This window comes from Dryobates pubescens, unplaced genomic scaffold (assembly GCF_014839835.1).
Source record: "Dryobates pubescens isolate bDryPub1 unplaced genomic scaffold, bDryPub1.pri scaffold_63_arrow_ctg1, whole genome shotgun sequence".
In the NCBI taxonomy this organism is placed as follows: domain Eukaryota; kingdom Metazoa; phylum Chordata; class Aves; order Piciformes; family Picidae; genus Dryobates; species Dryobates pubescens.
In genome coordinates this window covers 89,450-113,932 of record NW_026530782.1, presented here as the reverse complement: position 1 = coordinate 113,932, position 24,483 = coordinate 89,450, and the positions used below count along the sequence as shown (strand labels likewise).

The 24,483-nt window shown below is 53.2% G+C and overlaps 1 protein-coding gene across 1 annotated transcript; it reads right to left on the bottom strand.

Annotated features, from left to right (window-relative positions):
- Positions 1 to 2,797: 2,797 nt before the first annotated feature.
- On the bottom strand, positions 2,798 to 23,165 carry LOC104304353 (gastrula zinc finger protein XlCGF57.1). Its single transcript, XM_054179467.1, has 3 exons — positions 22,967 to 23,165; positions 5,371 to 5,457; positions 2,798 to 4,369 (listed from the first exon to the last, which is right to left on the bottom strand). The coding sequence occupies exons 1-3, from the start codon at positions 23,163 to 23,165 to the stop codon at positions 2,898 to 2,900; spliced, it is 1,758 nt and encodes a 585-aa protein (XP_054035442.1). The 3' UTR covers positions 2,798 to 2,897.
- Between the last annotated feature and the right edge of the window lie 1,318 nt (positions 23,166 to 24,483).

Genomic DNA, 24,483 nt, shown 5'->3' with positions numbered 1-24,483 from the left:
CCTCCAGTTGCTTATAGAATGATTTGTCAACCTCCTCATCCTGGTTGGGTGGTCTATACCAGACTCCCACCAGGATGTCAGTTTTGTTAGGCCTCCCTCTGATTTTAACCCACAGGCTCTCAATCCCTTCATCCTCCACCTCAAGTTCTGTGGCAGAAAGTGACTCCCTAATATACAGAGTCACCCCTCCTCCTCTTCTCCCTCACCTGTCTCTCCTAAAGAGCCTGTACCCCCCAGTATAGCACTCTAATTGTGCGTGTTGTCCCACCATGTTTCTGAGACGGTGACTACATCATAGTCACCCTGGTGGACCAGGACCTCCAGCTCCTCTTGCTTATTGCCCAGGCTGCATGCATTGGTGTGCATGCACTGCAGCTGGGCTCCTGACCTCTCAACTGACCCTACCTTGTGCCCTACTCTTTCCTCTGCAGAGGGACCGATATCCTCACCCACCCCCTTCAGACCTAGTTTAAAGCCCTCCTAATGAGCTCTGCCAACTCTAGTGCTAGGACTCTCTTGCCCCTTCTAGATAAATGCACCTCATCAGGACCCAGCAGGTCGGGTGCTGTAAAAGTTGCCCCATGATCAAAGAAGCCAAAGTTCCGCTGCTGGCACCATCCCCTGAGCCAATTGTTGATGGTGTGGGTTCTGTTCCTCTCAGTGTATTCCCCTGCCACTGAGGGAACTGAGCAGAACACCACTTGAGCTCCTGCCCCATCAATCAATTGTCCAAGGGCCCTGAACTCCTTCTTAATCACCCTGGTGCCCTTCTTGTCAATCTCACCACTCCCAGCCTGTATTACCAGGAGAGGGTAATAGTCAGAGGGATGGATCAGCTTGGGGATTCTCCTTGCAAAGTCCCTTACCCGCACCCCGGGTAGGGAGCAGTCCTCCCTGTGGGATGGGTCAGGATGACATATGGGTCCCTCAGTACCTCCCAGGAGAGAGTCCCCAACAACTATAACCCTTCTCCTTTTCTTTTTGGAGCTGATTGTTATAGCTGGTGGGGACTGCTTGGCCTTAGTCTCCCCTCTGGATGGCTGCTCCTCAGCCCTCTCATCCCCACTGCCCTCGGCCTGCAGGGCCTCATACTTATTATGCAAGGGCAGCGGAGGAGGAGGAGAGGGCCGGGGTGGATTTCCCTTTCCACCCCTGGCAGGGACCTGTATCCATCCCTCTCCGTTTCCAGGGACCCTTCCCTCAGCAGGGGAGATCTGCAGAGCCTTCTCCCACAGCTTCTCTCAAGCTGTGCCAGGGGAGGTTTAGACTCGAGGTGAGGAAAAAGTTCTTTACTGAGCGAGTCATTCGTCATTGGAATGAGCTGCCCAGGGAGGTGGTAGAGTCGCCGTCCCTGGAGGTGTTCAAGGGGAGATTGGACGTGGCACTTGGTGCCATGGTCTAGTTGTGAGGTCTGTTGGAACAGGTTGGACTTGATGATCCTTGGGGTCTCTTCCAACCTTAGTTACTGTGATACTGTGAAATCTAACTCCCTTTCGCTTTCCCTTATTGACCTGAGCCTAGACACCTCCTCCTTCAGCTCAGCCACCAGGCTGAGGAGAAAGCTCTTCTGGTCACACCTGACACAGGTGTTCTCTCCTTCCCCCTCTATTCCAAGTGCCAGGCTGAAGCACTCTCTGCAGCTGGCAGCCTGGACTGCAGCATGCTGATGAAATAGCTCTGTCTAGGTAGATGCTGTTTTGCTACCCTTTGTCTGAGTAACCACCATGGTGCAACGTTGGATTGAAAACAAAATAACCCCAAATAAATCTTTTTTTTTTTTTTTTTGCCAGCAGCTGCAAGGCTCTGGAGCCAAACTGGCACCGCGCGTGCAGCCTGGTCAGGATTTAAACCTCCCGTGGCTGACGTCAGGCTCCCGTTCCTGCGCACGCTCACGAGAGCATGATCCCGCCTCAATCCCTGCCCCCCAGGAGTCTTCCTGACCCGTAAAGCCCCGAAAGCAAGGCGAAAAGCCAAGCAGAAGCTCACAAACCAAGCGGTGCTGTCCAGAAGCAGTGGTGCTGACCAGCTATCGAGCCAACATGTCTGGTACAGCAGCACTCAGTGGGCACTGTGGTGAGGCACATCATTGTTTCTCAGAATGATTCAACTCTTCACACTCATGAAGCTCCTAAAAGTTCTTAAACTCTCTTCTGATTTCTGGGTGGGTGGAAAGCCTGAGGTCAGCAGGTCATCAGGAACACTACTGAGCTAGGGGGAAGCCCTGATCCTGCTGGAAAACAGCAGAACCCCTTAGTAGAAATCTGACAGAATCTTTCTGAGTGCTTTCAAAGACCTCTTTGAGATTCCCCCTACACCCTCCAAAGATCCCCAAAGTCAATCCTAGAACCCTCCAGGTCCCCAAACATCTAAGATGTCTTCAGACCCCTGACAAAAACCCTCTGTCATGCTCCTGAGACTGCCCCCAGCAAGGCACTCTCAGGACTCTTCCAAGAATCTCACTTTGACCTTCCAGAATTGGGCACATGGCTCCAGCCCCATTCCTAGAGACCAAATGCCCTCAACATTTGAGCATGGTGGGAAAACAAAAGCAAAAAAGAGAGGATGTGGTAACTTTGTGTTTTTATTGACACAACTGGGCAATGGAGAGGGTTTGTATTTTTTTTTTTTACCTGAGGGAGACCCAAAGCATTGGGGAAGAACCAGACAAACCCTGGCAAAGCTCAATCCAGCTCCAATGGCAGCTCTAGCTGTGCCAGCTCATCACCATAATTATTCTCATCACCACTAATTGTTGTTTGGAAGGGCAGGAGGAGTTTGTTCCTGCTGGAGCCACCAGCCTTTGAGAAATGCAGGTGGAAAAGAGGTGATCCTGGTTCCATCTCCTGGAAAGGCCGTTTCGAGAGGCTCACAATTATCCCAACAGACCCAGGATGAGTCTATTTGTGCCTGCTGCCCAGTGTGGGCTGGTCACAGGCATGGATACGGCGATGCTGGGAGAGATTAGAGCGCTGGCTGAAGCTCTTGCCACAGTCACTGCAGGTGAAGGGCTTCTCACCAGTGTGGGTGCGGCGGTGCTGGGCCAGGGTTGATCTACTGTTGAAGCTCTTGCCACAGGTGGAGCAGCTGTAGGGTTTTTCACCGCTGTGGATGAGGCGGTGCTGGAGGAGAGTGGAGCTCAGGGTGAAGCTCTTGCCACAGTCAGCGCAGGGGAACAGATGCTCTCCAGTGTGGATCCGGCGGTGGATGGAGAGGGTGGAGCTGCGGCTGAAGCTCTTGCCACAGTCACCACAAATGAAGGCCTCTTCCCCGGTGTGGACACGACGATGGTTTGTGAGAGAAGGCTTGTAAGTGAATCTCTTATCACAGTCCTCACATGCGTAGGGCTTCTCACCAGTGTGGACGCGGCGGTGCTGAGCGAGGTTAGAGCACTGGCTGAAGCTCTGGCCACAGTCAGAGCAGGTGAAGGGTTTCTCACCGGAGTGCATGCGGCGGTGGATGGTGAGGCTTGAAGGGCTGTTGAAGCTCTTGCCACAGGCGGCGCAACTGTAGGGCTGCTCGTTGGTGTGGATGCGGCGATGCTGGGTGAGGTTGGAGCGCTGGCTGAAGTGCTGACCACAGTCAGAACAGGTGAAGGGCTTCTCACCAGAGTGCATGCGGCCGTGCTTGGTGAGGCTTGAACTGCTGTTGAAACGCTTGCCGCAGGTAGTGCAACTGTAGGGCCTCTCATTGGTGTGGATGCGACGGTGCTGGACGAGGTTGGAGCGCTGGCTGAAGCGCTTGCCGCAGGCATCACAAGTGAAAGGTTTCTCACCAGTGTGGACACGGCAATGTTTCATCAGGGAGGATTTATCAGTGAATCTCTTATCACAGTGCCCACACACATAGGGCTTCTCTCCAGTGTGGGTGAGGCAATGAAGGGTGGGGTTGGAGCTGCAGCCGAAGCTCTGGCTGCAGGCAGCACAGGTGACAAATTTTTCACTGGTGTGGGTGCGGCAGTGCTGTGTTGGGGTGGAGCTCTGAGTGGACTTCTTGCCACAGTCACCACAGACACAGGGCCTGATGCCAGGCTGGGGGCAGTGGTGCTCCACCAGCTCTGAGCCAGGGGAAAAGCTCTGCCCACACTCAGGGCACTGATTCAGTTGCTTGGGAGGCACAGAGAGGGGTGCCATGGCTTCATCCTCTTGATCATACTCCTCCTCTTCTTCCTTATCCTGGTCATCTTCATCCTCATTGTTCTCCTCCTCCTCACACTCAACATTGTCACCTATCTTGTCATCGTCATCCTCCTCTTCCTTGGGGCTGCACATTGGTTGCTCCAAATTGTTCTCTGGGTGCTTCTTTTCCTCACAGTTTTTGTCCAGGTCCTCCTCTGAGGCCATGCTGGTGGGGCAAGGGCTCACCTCTGTGCCTTAGGGAAGATGGAAGCACCTGACCCCAGGAGCTCAAACCCTGAGATCCTGCCTGGGTCATGACAGTCCCTGACACCCAACACCTCCCCACATTCAGCTGGGGCAAGGAATGGAGAGAGGCTCTCAAACCCCCGTGCTTGCCACGGTGAAAGGTCAGACCTCTAATACCTGTGCTGAGACCCCAGGTTCCTGTGCTGGGGGTGCTGAGATGCCCTGGTGTGGTAGGAATAGGTTAATCTCTGCTTGGCCAGATGTGGCCAAACCAGTTGGCTAAGTCTGAAACTATGGAAACCAGAGTGGGTTCTGTAACACATTGTGCAGCAGGGAGGAGCTTTGTTCTCCTCAGCCCAGCCTCCTGGCACAGCCCAGCCTGGTGTCACAGGACACTGACTCTATGTAAACCCACAATCTCTGGTGGAGGAGAGAGCAGCTGCACCAATCCCACCCAGTGCCACAGGGACACCGAAGCTGTCAGTGACCTTTGCCTTGCTCCCACTTTGTGCTGCGCTCTCGGGGCCTCACTCCCTCTCTGTGCCTTGCTCCAATGTCACATAACCTGATCTGCCTTTCAGTAAAAGCAAGCTGTGCCTGGACAGCATCTGTGAGGTGTGTGCTGATTCCTGAACCCCAGAACCCACTAAACCACCCTGGTGCTTATGGAAAAGTCTTATCCCCCCTGATCCCAGGCCCAGAGGCACTAGGGAGGTCCTTTCTCTCCTGGCTCAGACAATGGAGGCAATGGCACTGACCCAGGAAGACCAAACCACCTCCAACCCTCTCCTGCCCACCCTCCACATCCCAACCCTAATTACTGCCTCCTTCCACACAACTGACACCCACCCACCTGGGGGGTCCCCAGACTCCCACCACAGCTGATGGCCCTCAGAGCCCCTAGAGAAGTGAAATGTGGTGGGCAGGAGGGGCTGGAGGAGGTTGGAAGGTGCCACATGGAGCAGCAGTGGGCTGGGGTCCTACTGTTGTGCCATTCTGGATTCTTTACCTGCTGAGCTGTTCCAAGGGGCAGATCTGCAAACTCTGCTCTTGCCCAGGCCAAAGGGGCAGGGCTGATGGAGAGAGGACACAGCCCCTGATGGAGAATAGAAAAGGGCTCAGAGGAGAGCACTGAGCTGCAAGGGATGGCTCAGCACTGCCCAGGACCATGCAGCAGAGCTGAGCCTTGCTGGGGGCAGCTCCCAAGCCCAGCAGCACAGGCACAGCTCACAGCCAGGGCTGCGGAAGAAGCACAGACTCAGCTCCTTGCCCAGCACACAGCTGCAGGGCAGCATCACAAGACAGCTGCCTCCAGCCAGCTTCTCTCAGGCCTTGTCTGCAGCTTCCTCCCACTGCTTGCCTAGGACTCTGCTGCCTGCAGATGCATTTGCCAGGAGCTGCTGCTCTGGCCCCAGCTCTTCTCCCTGGCCCTACTCACAGACACCCCCCACTCTGTGCTCAGCTCTACCCTGCAGGCACATCTGGCCAGCAGGGCCCTGGCCAGGACAATCTCTGTGCTGGTCACTCCTCAGAGAAGATCAGGGAAACCCTGAGGGCACACAGAAGGGGATGTTCATGCTTCTTGCAAAACCTCTTCAGCCCTCACTGTGGTGCTGGAGGAGTCTCTGTTTCCTGGCCAAACCTGACCCCTCCAGCACCATCCACACACAGGCAGCCTAAAAAGCCTCATTCAAGAGGTTTTTGGTTCCTTCTCTCCCTGCCCCCTGCTCTCAGCTTTCCCTTTGGAGCTCTCCTGGAGCCACCCTTCCACATCCGCAAGAGAAAATGAGGTTTCATGGGAGGGCACAGTGCCCATGGGCTGTTGGTGATCTCCCAGCTGACACAAGCAGAGCTGCAGCACAATTCACTCCTTTCAGTTCCTGAAATGCTGCCAGATTCTGGCATCTCCTGCACACATATTTTTCAGCTGGGCCCTTTATGCTGTTCCCTTTTTGGAGGGACAAGGTCTAACTCCTGCCTCACCACTCCCAGGACCTTCCCTCATTCCCAGCCTGTAGGGGAAGATTTGCCTTTGTTCAAATTAGAGAAGGCTATGTTTAGTCTGTAACTCAGAGAAGAATGTAAACATTTTGTAGCTGAAGGAGAGAAATGGGGCAGAATTTGGTTGGATGTGTTGTTATTGTTATATTGTTACTTTAACCTACTGCATGCCTTAATCACACACATGCCAGTGGAAAATAGCCAATGAAGATGTAGTACCTGTGCCTCCTGAGAGACTGGAGAACCTTGCTGTGGAACGTAATAAACATCTTTGCCTGCTTACATCTTGTCCTGGAAGCTGTGCTCTAGGTGATAGAACACCTACACAACACCACCAGCCCATCCATGTCCCTGGTGGCTTTGCTGTCCCATGCCCTGTGTCCCGCACCCCCATTGCCACTGGAGTTGGAAGAGTGCAGTGGAAAATGTTGCGGCAGAGGAAGCATCTAAGGAACTGGGCTGGAAGCAGGAGCACAAGAATGGAAGGGGCCTGAGACTAAAGGCTGGGATGAGCTGGAGGGCTGAAAGGACAGCCCTGGAAGCTGTGCTCAGGGTGAATCCACCTTCTATATGACAACAAATGGTGACTCCCCAATGTGCACCTTGAGCAACTATTCCTTGTGACTCCCACTTGCACCACCAAGAGATTTCACTTTCACAGGGTTGCAGAGATGCTCCTGCTTGTCAGCCTCACAAATGGTAGCCTTCAGGTCACTCTCTGTGAGATTAATTGATTGCCTTTTACCCTGGTGGTGTTCCTGGAGTGGGGAAAGGGGAAGGAGGGGGGGGGGGGGGGGGAAGGAGGGGGGAGGAAGGAGGGAGGGGGGAAAGAGAGGGGGGGAAAGAGAGGGGGGGAAAGAGAGGGGGGGAAAGAGAGGGGGGGAAAGAGAGGGGGGGAAAGAGAGGGGGGGAAAGAGAGGGGGGGAAAGAGAGGGGGGGAAAGAGAGGGGGGGAAAGAGAGGGGGGGAAAGAGAGGGGGGGAAAGAGAGGGGGGGAAAGAGAGGGGGGGAAAGAGAGGGGGGGAAAGAGAGGGGGGGAAAGAGAGGGGGGGAAAGAGAGGGGGGGAAAGAGAGGGGGGGAAAGAGAGGGGGGGAAAGAGAGGGGGGAAAGAGAGGGGGGGAAAGAGAGGGGGGGAAAGAGAGGGGGGGAAAGAGAGGGGGGAAGAGAGGGGGGAAGAGAGGGGGGAGGGAAGGGGGGGGAGGGAAGGGGGGGGAGGGAAGGGGGGGGAGGGAAGGGGGGGGAGGGAAGGGGGGAGGGAAGGGGGGAGGGAAGGGGGGGAGGGAAGGGGGGAGGGAGGGGGGGAGGGAAGGGGGGGAGGGAAGGGGGGGAGGGAAGGGGGGAGAGGGAAGGGGGGAGAGGGAAGGGGGGGAGGGACGGGGGGAGAGGGAAGGGGGGGGAGGGAAGGGGGGAGAGGGAAGGGGGGGGAGGGAAGGGGGGAGAGGGAAGGGGGGGGAGGGAAGGGGGGGAGGGAAGGGGGGGAGGGAAGGGGGGGAGGGAAGGGGGGGAGGGAAGGGGGGGAGGGAAGGGGGGGAGGGAAGGGGGGGAGGGAAGGGGGGAGGGAAGGGGGGGAGGGAAGGGGGGGAGGGAAGGGGGGAGGGGGGGGGGGGGGGGGGGAGGGGGGGGGGGGGGGGGGGGGGGGAGGGGGGGGGGGGGGGGGGAGGGGGGGGGGGGGGGGGGGGGGGGGGAGGGGGGGGGGGGGGGGGGAGGGGGGGGGGGAGGGGGGGAGGGGGGGGGGGAGGGGGGGAGGGGGGGGGGAGGAGGGGGGGGGGGGGGGGGGGGGGGGGGGGGGGGAGGGGGGGGGGGGGGGGGGGGGGGGGGGGGGGGGGGAGGGGGAGAGGGGGGGGGGGGGAGGGGGGGGGGGGGGGGGGGGGGGGGGGGAGGGGGGGGGAGGGGGGGGGGGGGGGGGGGAGGGGGGGGGGGGGGGGGAAGGGGGGGGGGGGGGGGGGGGGAGGAGGGGGGGGGGGGGGGGAGGGGGGGGGGGGGGAGGGGGGGGGGGGGGGAGGGGGGGGGGGGGGGGGGGGGGGGAGGGGGGGGGGGGGGGGGGGGAGGGGAGGGGGGGGGGGGGGGGGGGGGGGGGGGGGGGGGGGGGGGGGGGGGGGGGGGGGGGAGGGAGGGGGGGAGGGGGGAGGGAGGGGGGGAGGGGGAAGGGAGGGGGGGAGGGGGAAGGGAGGGGGGGAAGGGGGAAGGGAGGGGGGGAAGGGGGAAGGGAGGGGGGGAAGGGGGAAGGGAGGGGGGGAAGGGGGAAGGGAGGGGGGGAAGGGGGAAGGGAGGGGGGAAGGGGGAAGGGAGGGGGGAAGGGGGAAGGGAGGGGGGAAGGGGGAAGGGAGGGGGGGAAGGGGGAAGGGAGGGGGGAAGGGGAAAGGGAAGGGAGGGGGGGAAGGGGAAAGGGAGGGGAGGGGGGAAGGGGAAAGGGAAGGGAGGGGGGGAAGGGGGAAGGGAGGGGGGGAAGGGGGAAGGGAGGGGGGGAAGGGGGAAGGGAGGGGGGGAAGGGGGAAGGGAGGGGGGGAAGGGGGAAGAAGGAGGAAAGACCCAGAAGTGTGAAAGGCACAAGAGACGAAAAAGCGGAGCATGAGAGGACATTAAAAATAAGAAAGAAGAAAAGAATAAAGAGAAGAATCTGTGGAACTGCAAAGCAGAGGTGAGCAGCTGGGGAAGGTGGGTGGCTGGAGCCTCCCTGGGGGTTGGAGCCTCCTTTTGGTGAGCACATAATGGGGAATCACATAACAGAAGAGGAGAACTTGATACTGGGAGTCATTACTGTGAAAAAAGAGCAGTAACATATGATGAGAGGAAACTTTCCTCATTGCTTGTATGGCTTAGAGGGAATGCTGAAGGCTGTAATGCGCAGAATGCTTTTCAGGTTTCGACACTGGAGCGGGGAGGGAAGGCTCTGTTGGGGAGGGGGGGAGGGAAGGCTCTGTTGGGGAGGGGGGGAGGGAAGGCTCTGTTGGGGAGGGGGGGAGGGAAGGCTCTGTTGGGGAGGGGGGGAGGGAAGGCTCTGTTGGGGAGTGGGGAGGGAAGGCTCTGTTGGGGAGCGGGGGAGGGAAGGCTCTGTTGGGGAGCGGGGGAGGGAAGGCTCTGTTGGGGAGCGGGGGAGGGAAGGCTCTGTTGGGGAGCGGGGGAGGGAAGGCTCTGTTGGGGAGCGGGGGAGGGAAGGCTCTGTTGGGGAGGGGGGGAGGGAAGGCTTTGTTCGAGGTGGTCACAAAAGGAGAGGAAATTGCTGTCTTCCCTTACAACATGGAGACTGATTCCTTAGAGATATTAGCAGAGGATCATAAAGCTACTACAGCTACTAAAGCTACACCACCAGAACAAAGCTCTTCTTCGACATCCACACACACCCTCCCCCCTCCTCCTCCCTGCTCTGAGGCATTAAGCCTGCCTGCACCCTTAACAGAGGAGCTGCTGATGCAAGCGCCGGCACCTGTCCAACAGCAAGAGCAGCACGTTACCACCCCACTGCTAGCGCCACCGACAGCCCCCCTGCTGGCACCCCTGCTTCACCCTCAGCCTCAACAGCCCACAGCCCCCCTGCACCAGCAGCCTGCTGAACCTCTGCAACTATCTTGTAACACCTCTGACACCTCCCCATGTTTACATTCAACAGTAGTTTGTGATCTTGTTGCGACTTGGAAAAACGGAATGTGTGCACTTGAAGAGACAGGAGAAGACTTCATAGCTCTTCCTGTGTATATCCATGCACAGGGTAATGCTGGTTTTGAACCAGTGGGATGGCCACTGGGACGGTTTAACCCACCCACAGCAACAAAAGCTTGGCTGAACTCAGTCGGGGAAGCAAAATGAAAGCTGTATTTTACAAGCAATGATGGAATGCAGTGAATATGTACAAAATACACAGGGTTTACAAAGAGAAAACAACACAGAAATCCCCCTTGGGCAGGATGACTCCACCTCACCTCCCCCCCAACCTCTCCCTCCCTTTTCCCTCTGGTTAATTAGAAGAAAAGAGAAAAGGAGAGATGTTAGGGGAATTTCAGTTAGCTCAAAGTGTCATTAAGACGTTAGTAATGCTTATCTCAAGTGTAGCTGATAAGTGTCCTTCAGCGAAGCAGCCAGCAAGCCAGCAGAAAGAGGGAATGAGAGGAGAATGTGAGATATTGCTAGGGTACATTTCACATCTGACCAACAAAATTTGTTTGGAACAATCTTTTGTTTGCCTTTTTACATGCAACTGTGCAGCTAGCTTAAAGGCACAGCCTAAACTGTCACAGCCACTAATGCGAGATTTAAGGAAAACAGTTACTGAACGTGGTCTCAACTCCCCTTACACTCAGAGTCTTTCACAAACTGCTTTTTCGCCAATCTTAACACCTTTTGATACCACCACAACTGTCAGAGTAATATTAACACCGATGCAGTTGGCTGTTTTCGATACTAAGTAGCTTTTGCCACACAGCAGCAACTGAAAATGAAAAAAGACCACAAGGAGATCCTTTATGTGATGTAACAGATGCACAATTGTTAGACCCAGACAGACCCAAATGATCTGGCACCCAGAAATTAGAACAGAATAAACCAGGTTGGAAGAGACCATCAAGATCATTGAATCCAACACCACCTAATCAATTAAACCATTAAACCAAGCACCCTATCACATCTCCTCCTAAACACCTCCAATGATGGTGACTCCACCACCTCCCCGGGGAGCCCATTCCAATGGGCAATCACTCCCTCTGTGTAGAATTTCTTCCTAACATCCAGTCTAAACCTCCCCTGGTGCAGCTTGAGACTGTGTCCTCTTGTTCTGGTGCTGCTTGCCTGGGACAAGAGACCAACCCCCACCTGGCTACAACCTCCTTTCAGGTAGTTGTAGAGCGCAAGAAGGTCTCCCCTGAGCCTCCTCTTCTCCAGGCTAAGCAACCCCAGCTCCCTCAGCCTCTCCTCACAGGGCTGTGCTCCAGACCCCTCCCCAGCCTTGTTGCCCTTCTCTGGACACCTTCCAGCATCTCAACATCTTTCCTAAGCTGAGGGGCCCACAACTGGACACAGGACTCCAGGTGTGGCCTAACCAGTGCAGTGTACAGGGGCAGAAGGACCTCCCTGCTCCTGCTAGCCACACTGTTTTCTGATACAGGCCAGGATGCCATTGGCCTTCTTGGCTGCCTGGGCACACTGCAGGCTCATGTTCAGCCTACTGTCAACCAGTACCCCCAGGTCCCTCTCTGCCTGGCCACTCTCCAGCCACTGACCCCAGCCTGTAGCACTGCCTGGGGTTGCTGGGGCCAATGTGTAGAACTCTCCAAGTAAATAGCTGGCACAGCAAGCATTAGGACATGGTCCTGATTTGAGGAAGCCTACTTTAAAATTCACATCTATTAAACAAGGTCCATCAGAAACTTCTCTCCATTTCACAGAGCGATTAAAGGATGCCATAGACAAACAAGTCAACCATGAGGAGGCAAAGGAAACTTTTCTCAAGGCGCTTGCCATGGAGAATGCAAATGCAGAGTGTAAGGAAATGATACTGCCCTTAAATGAACCTATGATGGTAGAGTTGATCGAAGTGTGCCAGAAACTAAACACTACAGCATAGATGTAGAGGCCATGGCTGCTAATGCAGCTCCCACAGTGGCTCTGAGCCACAGCTCTTAAAAGTTCTCCAACATGTTTTAACTGTGGACAGAAGGGTGTGATAGTTTAACTCATCCACAGCAAACAAAAGCTCAGCTGCAGTCAGCTGGAGAAGCTAGTGAAGATGCTGCATTTTACAAGCAAGAATGGAATGCAATGAATAGACAAAATACACAGTAGGGACAAGAGTATGCAGGGGGTTTTATCAAAAAAAGAGGCAAACAGCACAGAAATCCTCCTTGGGCAGGAGGATACTGCCCTGCTCCCCCTCAACCTCTCCCTCCTTTTCCCCTCTGGTTAATTAGAAGAAAGGAGAAAAGGGGAAATGTTAGAGGGATTTTTTTTAGTTCGCTCAAAAGTGTTGTTAGAAAGCTGGCAATGCTTATCCCAAGGTCATTAGATGATAAGCAGTCTCTGTCCCAGAGCAGCATCTATGCCAGCACAGAGAGATGGAGTGAGAGTGACCGAAAAATGTATGTGGCAGTTTGGGCTGGGTGCCCCCTGCTGCGGCCACATAAGACACACCCCCGGTGTCCCGAGGGTCCATCCCAGAGGGTGGACACAGGAAGCTGTGTATTTCATCCCATAATGTCCTGCTCCCTATAAAACCACCAGCAAGGTCTTACACTTTCTCTTTCTTCCCTCACTGCTCCTGTGGAGATGCTCCCTATCTGGTAATGGAGGAGGGAGTCATCTTGTAGCCTCTTGGGCCTGGTCAGGCCTAATGCCAGGAGGAGAAGGGGGAAGGGCAGTCTCAGACCTAGCCAGCTGAGATTAGCTTAACAGTGGAGGGAGAGGAAAGAGCAAGCCCTGGGGGTTTTGGGTATACTCTCAGGTGGGGAGAGGAGAATGTTGGGATGCTTCTGGGTATGCTTTGGGATCTCCTTTTGTCACTGTGCTTGTGGTTCTCTGTAAAACATTCTCTGCTTTTCCATTTCAACCTTCCACCACTTCTGCAATCTGTTTGTTCCAGTCTTGTTTTTTCTGCCCCAGTGGGAGGCAAGGGAGGCTCTGCCTCAACCTGGAACAATGTAAGCTTGTACAACCACATCCCACTCATCTACCAACAAAATTCATTCAGAATTATTGTGATTGTTTTCCTTTTTACACCCAACTATTCAGCTGGGGAATCTGCAGCTATCTTTCTTAAAGGCACAGCCTGAAACTGTCACAAAGGGACATCAGAGCCAGAAGTGTAATACAACACAACGGCCTGCTGACTATCAGCAAAATGCCTTTTGCTTTACACGCCAGAGGCAGGACCAGCTCTCTAATCAGTGTCGGTCTAAATTCAGTATCTATGGGTGTGATGGGTTACACCCATCCTGAAAACAGGGGGGAAGGACTTGCAAGTCCTCTGCCCTCCCTGCAGGGTGTTTTTCCCCCTGGGAAACTGAGCCTGTTCCATTCCCCCTCCCTGCCCAGCCATTAGGTCTTGGTTCCTGCCATTCCCGGATGAGAGCTACTGCAGCTGCCTTCCTGCTCCTCTGCCACGTGGTCAGGCCTGATCCTTCTCCCTGCTGCCTCCGTGCCTCTTCAGAGACTGGTTTTGTATTCTTGTTTATTTTCCCCTCCCCTCCATCCTTGTTCCTTGCCCCTTGTGAACCTTATCTGCTATTTTTTAATATATATATATATATATATATATCTAGTTTAAAGAGAACTCTTTACCTCTCTACTTCCAAGCCGACTCCAAATTATTTCTTGGTGGATTTGCTCCTTCCCTTTCTTTTTTTTCCCCTCTCTGTTGGGAGGGAGGAGGGGGGAGCAGGGGAGGGATTCTCAGCCTTGCCACCATCTGAGCTCTTAAGTCCCAGGTAAGGCTCAAACCACAATAGAAATCCCTTACCAGTGATGACGGGAAACAGGCAACAGAGCACAGGGAGGGGGCGTGCAAGGATACAAAATCCTGGCCTCAGACAATCATTAACTCTTCCCTCTCAGCCACAGAGAGGAGTGCTGGACTGGATCTTGCCACAGCGCAATCAGTTACAATAAGAGACTACAGTGTGCATAAGATGCCACTAAACACATATGGTCCAATTGGTAGAGGACTGAGTGCCTTGCTGATAGGGCATTCAAGTGCTACTTTACAAGGACTATCGGTACTGCCTGGTGTTACTGATTCTGATTTTGTAGGTCAACTACAAGCCTTAGTGTGGACTCCAACCCCTCCTGTCTTTCTTCCATCAGGAAGCGTTATCACACAGCTTGTGCCTTTCAAAAATCAAGTTAGCAATGTAGGAGGAAAAAAGAGGAACAGCTGACTTTGGAGCCACAGGAAAGCCTCAAATATACTGGACTCAAACTTCAACTACTAAAAGGCCAACTTCTGCCAACTTCTACTTAAAAATGCAAAACCTTCCAAGATTCCAATTTGTGGCATGATTGACACAGGAGTTGATGTGATCATTATTTCAGCACAGGACTGGCCAAGTTCCTGGCCTTTGATGAAAACTTCAGATGCACTCTCTGGCACTGGAGGTGCAGCAGTGGCATAGCACAGTGCCTTGTATGTCCAAATTGTGACTCCAGAAGGGCAGATTGCCACCATTCAACCATGTGTCTCCACAGCACTCATAAATCTCTGGGGATGAGGTGTTCTGCCACACTGGAATGTTACTATTAGCACCACTTCACAGTTTTTGTAGGGGTCATTGGTTCAACAATCTCCTTTCCTACAGCACCAAAGCTCACTTGGCTTACTGAAACACCACTGTGGGTGGATCAGTGGCCTCTTAGTGAGGAAAAACTCACACTTTAAAAACCTAGCACAGGAACAACTACAAGAGGGAGACATTGTACCCTCAACCAGTCCTTGGAACAGCCCAGTTTTTGCAATAAAAAAGAAGAACAGAACCTGGAGAATGATACAAGAAAAATAAATGAAGTCATAGAAGATACAGGACCTCTACAACTGGGAATGCCTTCACCCACTGTGACACCTAAGGCCTGGGACATTATAGTCATAGATCTAAAGGACTGTTTTTTCACTATTTTTCTTAATCCACAGGACAGACACAAATTTGCTTTTTCTATTCCTTCCATCAATAACTCAGAACCTTTACAGAGATCCCAATGGAAAGTTCTACCCTAAGGAATGAAAAACAGTCCAAGTATTTGTCAGAAACTTGTAGCTAAAGCTCTCCATGAAATAAGAAGATTGTTTCCAGATCGTTTCTGTTTGCATTACATGGATGATAAACTTGTCACAGCTTCAGACAAAACTCAGTTACAACAAATAGCTCTGCAAACACAAGAAGCTTTACAAAGAAGAGGACTTCTTCAGACAAAACTCAAACAATTCCTCCCTGGAAGTACCTAGGTTGGAAAATTTTAGATCAAACCATTGAACCACAAAATATTACATTGGACATTGCTGCAAACAATGCGACTGCTTCGCAGAAATTGCTAGGAACAACACATTGGATACGTCCATATTTAGGGATTACTAATACTGAACTCACTCCACTTTTGGATTTGTTGAAGGGTGACAAAGCTTTGTTATCACCCTGGCAGTTAACTGCTGAAGCTGAGCAGGCTGTTTCCCAAACTGAAAGAGCTTTGAGACAAAGGAAAGTTCACAGGCGACACACTGATCATCCTGTTCTGTTATTTCTCCTGTTCTGTTATTTCTCAAGCTGTGCCAGGGGAGGTTCAGGCAGGATGTTAGAAAAAAGTTCTTCATAGAAAGAGGGATTGGCCATTGGAATGTGCTGCCCAGGGAGGTGGTGGAGTCACCATTCCTGGAGGTGTTTAGGAAGAGACTGGATGAGGCACTTGGTGCCATGGTTTAGTTGATTAGATGGTGTTGGGCGATAGGTTGGACTTGATGATCTTTGAGGTCTTTTCCAACCTGGTTAATTCTATTCTATTTGGTTTTGTGACTCTTTGCCAACTTATGGACTTGTAGGCCAGTGGATATCATCCCTGACTGATCCTTTCATTATCCTAGAATGGATTTTTTTGCCAAATCAACCCCAAAAGACCACTGATGCTAAAACCGAAGTGATGTCAGATGATAGCATAAAAAGCTGTAAAAGAATTTTACAACTCTCCGGACAAGAACCATCCCATAACTGCTGATTATTTAGATTGATGTCAAGCAAATAGTTTATCTTTACAGGTAGCCTTGGAAGGTTATCCAGGAAAAATTGAGATACATTTTCCATCACAAATTACTGAATTTTTGCAAGGACATTGTGTTAGTGTCCAAGCCATTGGTGCCACCTGTGGAAGGTCCAACAGCGCTTACTGATGGCTCTGGAAAATTAGGCAAGGCTGCCATAGTCTGTCAGGAACACAAAGAATGGAAACAAGAAATCTTTTCAGTTCAAGGCTCACCACAAATTGTGGAGCTATATAATGTGATTCAGGCTTTTTTTAAATGGGAAAAATTTCCTTTAAATGTAGTTACTGACTCACAATAGGTTGCTAATGTGATTCCCAGAGAAATCCTGGCTTAAGTACATTGCAAATGAACAATTATTTTTCTTGTTTAAAAATGTGTGGAATTTATTAGCATATCAAGAACATCCTTTTTATGTCATGCATTTCAGAAGTCATACAAACGTTCCAGGATTTATTACAGAAGGAACAGAATAGAGCAAAATAGAACTAACCAGGTTGGAAAAGACCTTTGAGATCATTGAGTCCAACCTATCATCCAACACTTACATTTCCTCTGCATCTCTCTCCAACACCTCAGATTTTATTACAAGCTAGGTTGTCTCATGACTTCTTTCATCAGGGTGCTAAAGCTCTGAGAAAACAATTTGCCCTCTCATGGACACAAGCAAAATAAATTGTTCCTGCCTGCCCAGACTGCCAAGCCTTTGCCCCTTCAACTCGAACAGGGACCAGCCCACCTGGGCTACAAGCTCTACAGCTATGGCTAACAGATGCCACTCACATTCAGGAAATGCACTCATGCTCCTGTTGATACTTTTTCAGGAGCACTCTGGGCCACAGTGCATACAGGGGGAAAAGCAGGGATGTTATTAGACATTGGCTTTCAGCATTTGCAGTACTGGGAATTCCTCACACTATCAAATCTGATAATGCTCCTGGATATATCCCTCAGAGAACTGAAGAGTTTTTAAAGCAATGGGGCATAACACATCTGACTGGCATCTCAAATCCCCTACAGCTCCAGCAGTTGTGGGATGCACTCACTGTACATTGAAAGAAGGGTTAGAAAAACACAAAGGGGAATGGTTGGGGAAAGTCCTCAGAACAGACTCAATAAAGCATTTTATGTACTGAATTTTCTTTCTCTTACAGCAGCAGACACGGCGATAATTCATTCTCATTTTGCTTCACTGCAGTCCAAAGCTCTTACAGGGAGTCCCCAGAAAGCCAAGGTCTACATAAAGTCTCTGCATGATGGCAAATGGGAAGGCCCTTGTGGGGAAAGGGATATGCTTGTGCTTGAACAGACTCAGGACCCAAGTGGATCCCAGCACAAAGTGTTCCACCAGACCTTCTAAGGAAGCGACACAAGATTCCTGAGACCAGAGAATGATGAAGCTTCTGATACCCTCTGTGACAACTACCATAACACTGAGTTATCCATTAACTGAGTACCACCCTTCCAAACTAATTCCATGGAAAAGTAACAATATATGGGGAACCTTAGTAAAGGCCTTGATTCAAACTAGTTTTTGTGCCTCCATGGCACAGCCAGAACAACCATTTCATACATGTCTGGTAGCAATCCCATTAGCTGATCCCTCAGAGATAATAAAGGAAACTACTTCACAGTTGCCCAAAATAAAATGTAAAACCAATATGCCAATGCATTGAGGAAATGAGTATTGGAATAATTACCTGGATAAGGTCAATGTAGAACCACAAGAAAGAGAAACCTTAGGCAGTGTAAAAATGCCAGCATGCAGTTACACAGGAATGATGGATCCAAGGAATCCTAGGAAAAATACCTGGACACAAGAGGTCACTCCAGCAAATCCTAGGTTTAGAAACGATTCCATGTGGTGTAAGGTTACTGATAGGAAAGAAAAAGGTAAAGGACTGTCAAGTACTGATTGGCCTAGAAAATTACCCCCAGGAATTGTTCTTATCTGTGGGGATCAAGCCTGGCCTGGCTTGCCCTCTAGGATGATAGGAGAGACCTTGCTCTGTGGGATGCCTTACTCTGTTAACACCTAATATTAGTATGATATTAAACCACATCCAGCTGGCCTCTCACAGACATAGGAGAAGCCTCAGTATGAGAAGTAATTGTGGGGATGATAGAGATTTGTGACATAAAGGAGAAATAATAGCAGCTAAGCATCCTTACTCCCAGAGCAGCTGCTGCAAAAGCTCAACAGAAGGAGCTGTTGGTTAGCAAAACAAAATCTCACATCAGAGATATGAAGTGATTTGGCTACTGAACATCAGTCTATCAGACATGCTACTTTACAGAACAGGGCTGCCATAGATTTCTTGTTAGTACTCCATGGTCTGGGTGTGAAGATTTTGATGAGATGTGTTGTGTGAGAAATCCAGTTCCACCCACCAGCAAATAAACCCTGATGGATTGAACAGCGAAGGCTCACCAGGACCAGACCTTTCTTGGACTGGAGAAGATCTTCCATGGATGGAGCTTACCTGGATGGATAAAATCTCTTCTCAAAACTGGATTGCTGATTTTATTAGTTGCTTTTGTTACATTGCTAATTTTACCCTGCTTGCTTTTATGCATGTGGAAAGTGTTAGAAGGTCGATGGACAGTGTGCTCTCGTGAGAAGCACAACAAGGGGCAATGCAGAGGGGGATTTGCCTTTGCTCAAATTAGAGAAGACTGTGTGTGGTCTGTGACTCATAGAGGAATGTAAACATCTTGTAGCTGAAGGAGATAAATGAGGCAGAATTTGGTTGGATGTGCTAAAATAATGTTTTGTTACTTTGACCTATTGCATGCCTTAATCACACACATGCCAGTGGAAAATAGCCAATGAAGATGTAGTACCTGTGCCTCCTGACAGACTGGAGAACCTTGCTGTGGAACATAATAAACATCTTTGCCTGCTTACATCTTGTCCTGGAAGCTGTGCTCTAGGTGATAGAACACCTACACAACACCACCAGCCCATCCATGTCCCTGGTGGCTTTGCTGTCCCATGCCCTGTGTCCCTCACCCCCATTGCCACTGGAGTTGGAAGAGTGCAGTGGAAAATGTTGTGGCTGAGGAAGCATCTAAGGAACTGGGCTGGAAGCAGGAGCACAAGAATGGAAGGGGCCTGAGACTAAAGGCTGGGATGAGCTGGAGGGCTGAAAGAACAGCACCAAGCCAAGGGGAAAGGGTTATAGATGAGGGGTGGGGAGGGACTCTGCAGCCACCTCATGCAGGAACTGATGAAGGGGGACAGAGAGGGAATGAGACCTCAGGTGACTCCTGCCCCACAGTGGGGCATAGGGGTAGGACCCCCAGGTGCCTGCTTGGGTTGGGTGTCAGGGGAATGTCAGTCTGGAGCTGTTGGATGCTGGAGGCTGTCCTGAGCCAGGCAGGATTTGGGTGTTTGAGCATCTGGGGTCAGCTGCTGCCATCACCCTTGTAGGTAGGAGCCAGGCAGAGCCACACAGCTGCTGCAATAACCCCTGCTATCCCCTGCAGCCCTGACCCTCCATCCACCTGTCCATAGGCACATCTGCACCCACTCTGTGTCCTCTGAGAGTCTCCACAGAGTCATCAAGGCAATAGAGCTGATCTAGAGCCCCAGCATGGCCCAACAGTAGCCCCTGGATGACAGCCTGGAGGAGAACACCCTGGAGAAGAAGTTGGAGGAGCTGAAGTGCAGCCTCAAAAGGAAGAGAAGGAGAAGGAGGCTGAGATCAAGAATGAGGAGGATGGCAACGAGGAGCACAAGAACAAGGAGGATGAACACAAGATGGAGGAGAATGAATCTGCAGTGCCCTCTCTGTGCCACCTGAGCAGCTGAATCAGGGCCTGAGTGCAGGCAGAGCTTCCCACCCAGCTCAAGGCCGACGCAGCACCAGGGGTCCCACCGTGGCACCTGACCATTCATGTTCAAAACCCTTCCAAAAGGCTTCAAAAGATTATCAAAATCCTTCCAAGACTTGGCAAAAACCTTTAGAATTCTTTAACATCTCTCTGAATCTCTTAACAACTCCTAAACACTAATTCTGAAGATACTTTGGTGACTCTTGAGGCTTATTTATGTCTTCAAGATGCTTCCAAAAGGCTTAAAAACTTCAAAAGTGCCCTAAAAATCCTCAGCAGCTCTCCCAAACATCTAAAGGCCCAGAAAAAATCCTCATTAAAATCCTTTCCAAACTCCTAAGAGTTCCTAAAACCATCTCAGGATGCATTAAAATCTCTCTTTGTCTCCCAGCATGCTGGAGAGATTTTAGTGAGCTTTTGGCTTCCCAAAACTCTTCAAAGATGCCTGAAACCCCCTCAAGACCTCTTTAAAAAGTCAAAAACTCTTCCACAGTGACTCAAAGAGAAGCCTGCAGCCCCTGCCCAGAGGAAAGGGCCCAGAGAGGGAGCCAGACCTCAGGTGCCTCCTGCCCTGGGGTATGGGGTGGGATGTGCAGGTAGGATCCTGTGTGCCTGCTCAGGTGGTGTTGGCTGTCAGAAGGTGTCAGGGGACTGTCCTGAGCCAGGCAGCATTTGGGTGTTTGAGCTTCTGCAGTCAGGTGCTGCCATCACCACTGCTGAACTAACCCCTCCCACCTCCTTGACCCTCCCTTTCTCCATCCCTCAGTCCATCTGCACTCCCTCTGTGCCTCAGGGCACTCACCGAGGCCCCAGGGCTGATCCAGAGCCCCAGCATGGCCCCACAGAAGCCCCTGGAGGAGAATACCCAGGAGAACAAGTTGGAGGAGCTCAAGTGCAGCCTTGAGGGAGAGGAAAAAGAAGAGAAAGATCATTGGATGCCAGGGGTTGGAAGGGGCCCAAAGAGATCTTTGAGTCCAACCCCTGTCAGAGCAGGGCCACAGAATCCAGCACAGGAACACAGCCAGACAGGGCTGGAAAGTCTCCAGAGGAGACTCTACAACCTCTCTGGGCAGCCTGCTCCAGTGCTCTGTGACCCTCACAGTGAAGAAGTTCCTCCTCATGTTGAGATGGAACCTCCTGTGCCACAGTTTATATCCATTGCTCCTTGTTCTACCCCAGGGTGCAACTGAGCAGAGGGAGGAGAAGGCTCCAGGGAGACCTCAGAGCAGCTCCCAGCCCCTGCAGGGGCTACAAGAGGGCTGCAGGGACAGGAGCAGGGACAATGGTTTGGGCTGAGAGCAGAGCAGGTTGAGATTGGATATGAGGAATAAGTTCTGCACCAAGAGGCTGCTGGAGCACTGCCACAGGTTGCCCAGGGAGGTGCTTGGGGCCATGCCTGGAGATATCCAAGGGGAGGCTGCACAGTGCCCTGGGCAGCCTGCTGCAGCTGAGGATGTCCCTGCTGGCTGCAGGGCTTGGACTGGGTGATCTTTGGAGCTCCCTTCCAGCCCAGGTGATTCCATGGCTCTGTGCTGCCACTGCCTTGAAACTCAATGTCAGACTGAGCTGCCCTGGGGCTGTGCCCCTGTGCCAGGGACTCTGGTCCCAGGCTGCTATTTGAGGTTCCCTGGGATCCATTTTAGGGTCCTTGGCTCCACTGGGGCACCCTGCTGGGACACTTTGAGTTCCAGGACTCATTCTGGGGTCCCCCAGGGCCATTTTGGAGTCCAGTGGAACATTTTATGGGTCCAGAGGAGCATTTCTGGGGCCATTTTCAGCTTCCATTGCTAAAGTGTCCTGGAGCTCAATGGCCCCCACGTGGTGGGCAGTCCCCCAAAACTGGGGGTGTCCTTCTCAGGAGCCGGGGACCCCAAAACAAAACACCCTGAGGGAGAATCTGGAACCTCCTGCAGAGCAGCACATAGGGGCAGGGGGGTTGGGGGCATCCTGCAATTAAGAGGGTCCCCAAAACCTTGCAGTGGGGCTGGGGTCACTTGAGGTAGTGGTGGCAGCACAGGGCTGGGCACAGCAGAGCCCCACAGGAAGGGGCTGGGGGGCACAGAGGGCTTGGATGCCACCACCCCCAAACCTCCCCAGAGCTGGCACCAGCCCCAGGAGCTGCTAAGCTCAGGCTCAGCACAGCACCCACGGCTGGCACCCCCACGGCACCCAGGGCACAGCCTGGGCTCCCCCCCGGGCCTGGCCCTCAGTCCAGGTGCTGCCCTTCAGCACAGAGCTGCCCAGCAGCTGCCAGCACAAAGGCTCCAAGCCCCCAGGGCTCCCCCACAGGACTCTCTGCTGCACCCCAGCCCCCAGGCTGCCACCACCTCCCCTGGCAGCCCCCAGAGCGCCGCTGCCAGCTCAGCTCTGCTGCCAGGGGAGCAGGGAGCAGGGAGCAGAGGGCACAGGGCCAGGGCCAGCCCCTGCCGGGCACCAGCGGCTCCGGCTGGAGCACAGCAGCAGCCAGAGGCGGCCTGCAGCTGCCCCTAGCAGGGGGCTTCAGCAGCACAGGGGACCCCCAAACACACCGACCCCTGCCCATGCCCCGCCCGGATCCACACCCGCAACCCCTCCCAAACAGCATAGACGACACCCAGGGACCCTGCACACCTCTGCCCTGCCCCACAGACCCCCCCCCAGACACAGACCCCCAACACCACAGACCCCCCCACAGCTACCCACAGCCTCAGAGAGGTCCCCAGAACCACACAGACACCCCCCCCAAACAGCACAGACCCCCAGTACCACACAGAACCCCCCACAGCCGCCGGGACCCCCTCGCATCCCCCCAGGACTCCTCACGCCCCCTCCCCACGCCACAGCCACACAGAGGCTCCCCCAGCACCGCCAGCTCCTACCGCACCAACCCTGCACCACCCTGCGGACCCCGCTGCACCCCGCGGACCCTCCCGGCCCCCCCAGCCCCGCACAGGTCCCCCCGGAACCCCCCAGAGCCCTCCCGAGCTCCGGCACACAACCCTCAGCCCCGGGGCTTCCAGCCCCGCCTCAGGATCCCCTCCGCAGTCCCACACATTCCTCACCCCACCTGCAGCCGGCACAGAGGCGACGCAGAGCAGGAGGCCGAGGAAGAGCTCAGCGCCCAGGCAGCCGCCGGCCCCGGCAGCCTCCCGGCGAGCACAGAGCGCTGCGAGGGAGGCCGCGGCCCCGCCCCGCCGGCGGCCACGTCCCGGCCGAGCGGAAGCAGCCCTGGGCCCGGAGAGGAAGTCCCTCCCACAACTGGGCATCAACAGCCAATCAGAGGCGCCGGAAGCGCGGCAGCTCCTCCCCCTCCCCGCTACCGAGGGCCAGCGAGGAGCTGCCGCTGCCGGCCGCGGTGCCGGGGGTGCGGGTGGGCGAGCGGCAGCTGCCGGATCGTGAGCTACGGCGGGGCCGGTGGGGCTGAAGGGCTGGGGAGCGCCGAGGGCGGAGGGAGCGGAGTGGGGAAGGGTCCGGGAGGGCCTGCGCGGGGCATGCCGGGAGGTGTAGTTCTCAGCCAGGGCGGCGCCGCCCTGCCTGTGGGTGCGGGGCAGGAGCAGGGCTGGGGCGCAGCAACTCCTTTAAAACTCTTCCAAATGAGTTCTTGGAAGATTGTCATCAGCTTCGAAACGTCTTTAAGAGGCTCTCAGGAGCTTGGAAGAGCTTTTTTTTTTTTTCTTTTCTTTTTTTTTTTCAGGTTTATTTGCAGAGTTGAGAATCCAAAAGCTCTAAATTAAAGCCACTGCAAAGCTCTTTACAAAGAAACTTAAAAGCCTCTCCAGGGAGGTTCCAGAGAGCTCTGGGAGGTTTGGAACTATTTCGGTGATTTTTTTAGGTGTCTTTAAGAGTTTCAGGGAGATGCTGCTGTTTTTTTCAGGCAGTTTCAAGCCCTCGGAAGCATTTTGGAAGGATGTTGAACACTGAGAGGAGGTCAGGAACTCGCTAAAATCTCTTCCAAATGAGGCTTTTAGGAGTTTCTCGAAGGGTTTAAGGACTTCTGAAGAGATTTCAATTGTTTTGAAGCAGATTTTTCAAAGATCTTTGAGTGCAAACTAAAAAATCCATCAACTTTCCCAAGTCTTCAAGAAAGCTATTTGAGTGCAGCTTTAGGTGGTTTTAGGAAGTTCTAAAGCTTTTGAAAGATTTCAATCACTTTTTAATGGGGTTTAAGAGTTCTAAAGAGGTGATGATTTTTAGGGCAATTTGTAACCGTTGCTTGAAGTGTGTCAAAACTGATCAATGAGCCTAGAAAGTCCCTAAACCCTCTTCAGAATTAGTTGTTGTGAGCTGCTCAGAGTTTTTCCAGAGATTTTAATGGAATCTTGCAGAATTAACCAGGTTGGAAAAGACCTTCGAGATCATCAAGTCCAACCTATCAGCCAGCACCATTCAATCAACTAACCCATGGCACCAAGTGCCTCATCCAGTCTTAGAATCACAGAACTGTCAGGGTTGGAAGGGACCTCAAGGCTCATTCCTGGAGCCCCCTTCATATCCTGGAACACCACAAGGTCTCCTGGGAGCCTTCTCCTCTCCAGACTGAACAGCCCCAATTCTCTCAGTCTGTCCTCACAACAGAGCAGCTCC

Bases quoted from the DNA above. Each gene is read 5' to 3' on its own strand.
- LOC104304353 (XM_054179467.1), bottom strand. From the start codon at position 23,165: ATGCCCAGTTGTGGGAGGGACTTCCTCTCCGGGCCCAGGGCTGCTTCC. The intron at 5,458-22,966 runs GTGGGGTGAGGA...ATTCTCCATCAG, and splicing joins CGCCTCTGTGCCGGCTGCAG to GGGCTGTGTCCTCTCTCCAT. The intron at 4,370-5,370 runs GTAAAGAATCCA...ATCTTCCCTAAG, and splicing joins CCCTTGGAACAGCTCAGCAG to GCACAGAGGTGAGCCCTTGC.